The 7,298-nt window shown below is 33.9% G+C and overlaps 1 protein-coding gene across 2 annotated transcripts; it reads right to left on the bottom strand.

The window, feature by feature from the left end:
- Nucleotides 1-2,327: 2,327 nt before the first annotated feature.
- LOC132050117 (protein PIN-LIKES 3-like) lies at nucleotides 2,328-6,482 on the bottom strand. Of its 2 annotated transcripts, XM_059441176.1 has the most exons (10): nucleotides 6,073-6,467; nucleotides 5,709-5,788; nucleotides 5,482-5,606; nucleotides 5,251-5,372; nucleotides 4,500-4,723; nucleotides 3,947-4,040; nucleotides 3,742-3,842; nucleotides 3,604-3,656; nucleotides 3,179-3,364; nucleotides 2,328-2,696 (listed from the first exon to the last, which is right to left on the bottom strand). In XM_059441176.1, exons 1-10 carry the CDS (start codon nucleotides 6,205-6,207, stop codon nucleotides 2,572-2,574), a joined length of 1,245 nt encoding a protein of 414 aa, XP_059297159.1. In that variant the 5' UTR covers nucleotides 6,208-6,467; the 3' UTR covers nucleotides 2,328-2,571. The 2 variants fall into 2 exon arrangements, with proteins under 2 accessions (XP_059297159.1, XP_059297160.1); XM_059441177.1 differs by lacking the exon at nucleotides 3,179-3,364 and having other exon boundaries at nucleotides 6,073-6,482.
- Between the last annotated feature and the right edge of the window lie 816 nt (nucleotides 6,483-7,298).

Raw genomic sequence — 7,298 nt, 5'->3', positions numbered from 1 at the left:
GGAACTACCAGCAGAGAAGGAGGCTAGCTGGTCATGAACCACGACCAGTTTCACGGACAGCACTTGGTTCCACGACTACCGTGGAACGATCGTGGAACTCCCGACAATTTGCCGAAATGTTCTAAGTCTTTAAATATGTTTCCAACTTCATTATTTCATTTCCAACACTTCTCCACTTCTCTCTAAAGTCTCTAGGGCATCACATATATTTCATGAACAAGAATCCAAAGGAAATCAAAGGCTCTTATCATCAAACCAAGTGAATCAAAGTGAGAAAACCCATTAAAGTTCATCAAAAGCAAGGAATTCAAGTGGAAGGAAAAGTTAGGGTTTTGCTCAAGTGAGGTATTTGCAACCAAGGCTCAATCCTACACCATCTAAGGTAAGTTTTATGATGTTTCCATGTTGTTTAAAGTATTTGGAAGTTGAAACACTTGGATTACATAAGGAAATAGGAAATGGGTCATAAATGTGTGAATAGTATCACTTTTGAGTAAATGTTTGGAATGAGTTATGATTCTTGATACATTATGAATATAATCATGTTATAAATGATGTTGAGAACGTGGAATAGACCTTGAATATGAATGAACGAAATTATGTGATATGATCATGAATATGGATGAATTGGAGTGAATGGCGAAGTACGAGTAATGTAGTTGACTAAAGGCTATTGTGATGATATTGTGAATGTTATTATTGATGTTTGGGAGTTGATACATGATACGGAGGAAGTCGTATAAATAAAGGAGATGCTGTCCGATTTTCTCTAGAATTAGTCATGAATGCTAAGCTATCCATTATCTAATATGAGCATGCACTTCAATGAAGGTAGAACGTGAGCCTTGAAGAAGAACGTACAAGTGATATAATAGTTGCACGAAAAGGTATGTAAGGCTAACCCTTCTTTCATAAGGCATGGTTCTTTGGGCCAAATATTTATCCTTCTACGAGTCTACGATATTCTCCAATGATCTTATCTCTAGAAGCTACTAAGCTTATGACGCCCTAAATGATACGATTGTGCTAAGTCCCTTATACGACGAGTAATCCTCTAAAGATAGAATGTAACGAATGATGATAGTAAAGAGGTTAAAGATAAATATGAGCTTATATATATGTGTGCGCCCATGAGAGGCTATTATGAACCCCGAGCTTATATGGCCGGGTAGAATATAGTGAATATGTATATGTATGTATATATCTATATATGACGATGCGCGCGCGCACTTTGCGTTGGGTAAGTATAACATCGAGCCTTGAGAGGGCGGGGTATGTATGACAACGAGCCTTGTGGTAGGACGACTATGTGAAACACCGAACCTTCGTGGTCGGGTATGCTATATAAAAGCTATGTATATGACATCAATATGAGTACGAATATGCTATGTATATGACATCAATATGAGTACGAATATGTTAAAAATAGGTAAATGCCAAGTAAGGGCTATGTATATGCGATGTCTATGATATGAGCATAAGTATGGAAGGAAATATGTATACGGATACGAAAATGGATACGAAAGGTAAATTGAGTACGGATATGAATGTATGTACACGAATACGCAATAGAAATGGAACGTCCCTATAGAAAGCAAGTAAGTGCTATGACGATGATGCTATTATCTCTCCATCCTATGTTATTTCATATGTTGACTATTATCTTTCTTATTGATATTGATCATAGCTTTACATCTTTCGCTAATTCATTCTTAAATGACGTCCTTTTGTTTGTGGGCTGCGTCATGCCGCAGGTGGCGGGGAGAGCAGAGACTTGATCCATAATTGTATTTTCGGGGACTACATAGCGAACTCCATTTCGTTAATTTCTGGACTTTTTGTATAGATGCGTATACGTATTCATGGAAAAGCACTGAAAGAAGGCCATCCCGCCTATATGTTATGATATGACGTACTTCTCTTAGAGGCTCGTAGACATGTGTATATGGTTAGATATGCTTGGCCTTGTCGGCACTATATTTTTGGGATATTATTTTGATAGCCTTGTCGAACACATGTACATTTATATGGGCATAGTTGTTAATGATGATATAGATGTGTTTGTTGTGATGAGGCTAGAATGATGATGATGAAAAGCATGATATATGAGCATGTGGCTCACCTGGTATGATGTGAAAGTATGTTAAGAGGTGTCACGGATGGGATAGCAAGAGGGTTGCCATCGCGGCCTCCGTCGGGTCGTGACACATATCCTTTGCATCGCGTATAAATTTAATTGTTATCCATTTTAAGGGTAAGCAGTTATCTTTTTTATTAATAAAAAAAAAGCGAAAGCAAAGAAAGCAGAAAAATTGTCACCATCGATATGCTCATTGCCTCTTTGGCAAATGTTATAAATCTAAACACTCTTAACATCAAAATCGAAGCAATCAGTACAAAATTTACAAGAACCCCTTCATTATACCCCTTAAATTACGTTATTTTTTTCTTTCGACGCCTATTTTATTCTTGTTTGAGCCTTGATATTTTGGGGTTGGGGTTTTTTGAGTATGAATTATAATACGCTATTATAATATTAGATGACATGATATATTTAATTTGTACATAAGCTCAAGATAAAATCAACATGTAGTAAGTCGTCCATAGAGTAAGAGCAATAGATGCCAGTGCATAATTCCACAGCATAATCACTGAGCATTCACTTTCACCAACTTCAAACAATTGTGTGATTGTACCTGCTCATTTGCCAACCAAAAAGAAGGAAAAAAATGATAAAAAAAATTGCTTCTGAAATGAGAAATAAATAACACAGATTGTATTTGCATCCTCCCCTAAAGAAAAAGTTATAATTTCTATATAGTATAAACTTTGCAGTATAAAAGAATTCTTATATTATTTTAGATAACCTAGAAGATATTTTCTTTCTTTCAGTTTATATGGCACATTTTTCATTTTAGTCCGTTTGAAAGAGAACGACACACTTCTAAATTTGGAAATAATTAACTTTACACTTTCCATTTTACCCTTAATGAGAAACTATTATGACCACACAAATGTTACAATACGTTTAGTTAAAACCACAAGTTTCAAAGATTTTATAGCCACACAAATATTATGACATATTCTAGACTACAAATTTTAAAAAATTCATTGGTCTCTTAAATTTTGTATCGATCCAAATTGTGACACATAAAATTGAAATGGAGTGAGTAAGTACCTATAGTCATGGCAGAGGGAAGTGCATATTGCAAGAGAAGTACAAACTGATATAAGGAATCTGATCCAACCAACCCTAAATGTTGTGCTGCTTTGACAACACAAATTCCAGATAGTGGCAACGCCACATAACGTATTACTTGAATTCCTATCACAACCCACATACCTACTGCTGATTTTTTCAGTCCTGCACTTATAATACATAGCAAAACTAATTTAATTTATGGTATATAAATATTCATATGCACTGACAGTGAAAAAATTCTTTACTGTCAGTGTTATAAGTTAATTCCACACAAGAAACATACTTTCCCAAGAAAAAAGTGGAGAAAAGAAGTGAGCAACATTTTATCAAGCTATAGCCAACAACAGATACAAGTGGAAATTGAATATCTTTTTAATATATCTTATACTGTCAGGAATTACCTTTAAGAAGATTTGCTCCAACTATTAATGTCATGGCTGGTATTGCAGCTTCTCTGCAGCACAATACACATAGCTTCAGTTAATTCAATTGTGTCATATATACAAAACATTTACATGAAGTTTTTTAGGGCTTCATACCCAAGCATAGATGCAGAGCTATCAATCACATGCAATGGAGCCTCATTTCCAATCATTAGCTTTCTTAGCAAGGACGATACACCAATCAAGATCCCAACCATCTGTAGAAATTAGATTTGCCATTTGCAGTTTAAATTGTCAATTAATGAGTGTTATATTAGATTAGATTCTGACTGTAGAAAGTACATGAATGAGATCTTCGTACCGTAGCAATTGTTGATGGTGCAAACAACATTTTGAAATTGATCCTCTGCGTCCATATTTTGATATGGTTTTTGATCTTTTTCACAACATGTCCCCATACAACATTCAAATCAATGTTTAAAACAACTAGTAAAACATAGTTAAAGGAATAGAAAAGCTATTCCATTTTCACACCATGTAGAGCTCTAATCCATTATACTGATCTTAGAAACAGAGTGATCATAAGGACAATCAGTTTTTCCAAAAAGAAAGGTCATCTGCTTAATTATAAGTATTTAATTTACACAGATAGGTAAATAATTTTTACAGAATTAAAGTGTTCTTACACGTTGTAGCAAGTAATCTGCTTTATTCTTATACTAATCTAACTTTTAAGAATAGTTACTTGTGGTTATATGTTATGGGTGACCTGATAGTGTAAAACTGCCGGTGTAAAAGTTAAACTCTATGTTACAATGATAAACAAAAAAGAACGACCTGATAGTGTAAAACTGCCTGTGTATAAAAGTTAAACTCTATGTTACAATGATAAACAAAAAAGAACGAAAAGAACCTGATCATCTGCGGTTTCATATCCAATGAGAGGTACTGCAAGTTGAGCTTCATGGTCTATATCAGATTGTAGGCTATCCTTTGGAGGTAAAGGTTTTGTACAGCCTTCGGACAATACTTTTGGAACTTCTCCAGAATTCTCTATGTCGACGGTTGTTGTATTATGTTGTGTTTCAGATGCTCGAATGATGTTATAGATATATGTCCATATATACACTGCTCCTATCTGCATAATGTGAAATCCAAAGAACAAGGTATAAGAGATCAACTAACATTCAAAGGTCTTTAGATCTTATATCAGCAACAATTATGGGAAACTAACATTCAAAGGTCTTTAGGCGGGATTTTCACTCAAAGGATTCAAAAAATAACAAAAATAAACACACAAAAAAGACATAAGGGATTACAACATCGAATATATATACATAAAATAAGATTTAGTCATATATACGCAGTGTAATTTTATGGCACAGGAGGTTCGGATGGAGCCTCTTCCACCCCTAGCTCTGCTCACGGTGACAATTTATTACTTTACGCAATCAATATATTTTAACTTGTTGTAAACGGTTAATTAATTGGCTTAATTTTTAGGTTACTAATTTCATTAATTGTTGCTTACCCTTAATTATATTTAGAATGACCTAATTTTAAAATATTTTTACACTGTTGGTAGAAGTTACGTCCCAAAAAAGAGGTGGAGTGGTGGTTGTCCAAGAAAAAGACTTAGAATGAGACAGTTGTAGTAAAATATACCGCCATAGATAGTGACGCATATGCCTTTCCATTTGTGGAGCATGTAACTGTATCTCCAAATGGACTATTCTTCTCCTCACAAACTGCAGGAATTATGATGAGAAGCAAGTTCCCCAAATTCCCTAGAAGAAGAAAAAAAAAACACCTTCAATGTGAGAATGTGAATATCAGAGTACCTGTGACACTTGAACAATCTGTAGGACTAGTATATACCCCTATTTGTTTAATTACCTGCAGCACAGCAACTAATAACAAGGCCATGGAGTTCTATGGGAGTTCTTGTGATTTTCACAAGTATCCATCCAAGTGCTGAACCAATGATAAATGTGAGAAGGATGTTTACGGGCATGAACCATCTACACATAAAACAAAAGATTTTAACAACTAACTGTTGTTGAATAAAAACTTCAATTCAAGAGCCACAAAAATTACATATTACATAAAGAATATGAACCTACAATGAGACAATGTTGCTCGATGTTACTGTCTCAGCCAAGCTGCTAGCCACCAGCGCAGGAGTAAAAATATAAAACACAAGCTGCTCCAAGCATTCAACAAAAACAAAAACAAAAAAAACAAAAAAAGTTAAAGGAAAGTTCCTTATCAAGTTATGGAAACTTTGAAACTCTGCATATATGTTTAATGGCGTTGTTCTGGTCGAGCATTCTCTCTTCTTTGTCCAACTTATGACTTTTTACCAACCCACGAAGGATTTTAAGGCTGGACCAGTAGATAGCAAGAATGAGTATGCCTAGTTTCTGGCGGTGACCACATTCCAATTTAATTTTCAAGAAATAAAAGAATATATATGAGAAAACTTACATTGTTCAAATGGTGCCTAGCAGTAGAGCCAAGGAGATTGACACGTTCGAGAGCAAGGAATAAGCCAACACCAGTAATTATAAGTGTTTTAAGAACAGGCACTAATGCTACAACGAACAAGTCCACAAATCCCATCCTCAAGATGAGCACTTCCTAGGAGTTTTGCCTAATATGTTTTCTTCCAGTAAAGGGTACTTGGTCAGAAATTCATACTTATAGTATTTCTAAATTTTGAAACCGCTCTAATTGAAGAGAATTGAATCAGGAATCGACAATCCATCATAATTTAGCCACTAGTTTACAATCGTACAAATGGACAAGGCAATACATAAATATAGACAGTGACATATATAGTAAGGTACCGACAGAAGTTTAATCAGTGTTTTCACTATTTGAAGTTTTTATAATATAAGATATATGGCATAGATTGATTGATATAGAAAATGGCCAGGTCCTAGCTGTACAATTTGAAGATGACAACTACAATAATAGGAAGTTTATAGTAAATTTTTCTGTCATACGATAAAAACCGTCCATTATATTCATACAGAGACACAAGAGAGATATACATAATGCTACTATAAGTGATGATGTTTCATCTGCATATATATCATGCTCTAAAACTGAACAAGGTAGCTTCCTCTCATGAGAATCCAAAGTTTAAATTTGTTTATGAACTAGCACTGCACTGTCAGAAGTAGACCATAATTTAGTATGAGCATGCACGATCATATTAAATACTGTATAAGGTAATTAATTATGGAGTTTTAAGTTATATACAGAGTAAGAAAATTTTACGTTGTCGGGCCATTTTTATTTGTTATAGTAAACTAGCAGGTAATCTATCTTATTTTAAAAATAAAAATTTCACATCTTAATTAAGGAGGATTACTTGAAGAGTTGTACGTAGATATCATTTAAGTGATTTAATTGTGCAAATAATTCTTTAAACTAACAAAGATATAACTTAATTTCTTAATTATAAGTATAAGAATTAATTGATTGTTATCTACTAAAACGTTCGTAACTTTTTTATTATCTCACAGACTGTATTTCACTGATAACATAAAAATCTCTGCACGATCATGATGTGAATTTTAAAAGTTTTAAGTCTTATTGTTCCAATATTCTTTTTCTACTTTGGTTATGCTTATTGATATTAGGCTAAAAGTCTATAATTATAGTACATTATAGTCACATATATATTTTGTGCATAATTATGTGAT

Source organism: Lycium ferocissimum, chromosome 3 (assembly GCF_029784015.1).
Source record: "Lycium ferocissimum isolate CSIRO_LF1 chromosome 3, AGI_CSIRO_Lferr_CH_V1, whole genome shotgun sequence".
Lineage (NCBI taxonomy): Eukaryota > Viridiplantae > Streptophyta > Magnoliopsida > Solanales > Solanaceae > Lycium > Lycium ferocissimum.
The sequence above is the reverse complement of the archived record's forward strand: the minus strand, read 5'-3'. Positions and strand labels throughout refer to the sequence as shown.

Excerpts from the sequence above, each read along its gene's own strand:
- LOC132050117 (XM_059441176.1), bottom strand. The coding sequence starts at position 6,207 with ATGGGATTTGTGGACTTGTTCGTTGTAGCATTAGTGCCTGTTCTTAAA. Across the intron at positions 4,724-5,250 it reads ATGCGTCACTATCTATGGCG|ATAGGAGCAGTGTATATATG; the intron begins GTATATTTTACT and ends CACATTATGCAG. Across the intron at positions 3,365-3,603 it reads TGGAGCAAATCTTCTTAAAG|GACTGAAAAAATCAGCAGTA; the intron begins GTAATTCCTGAC and ends TTATAAGTGCAG.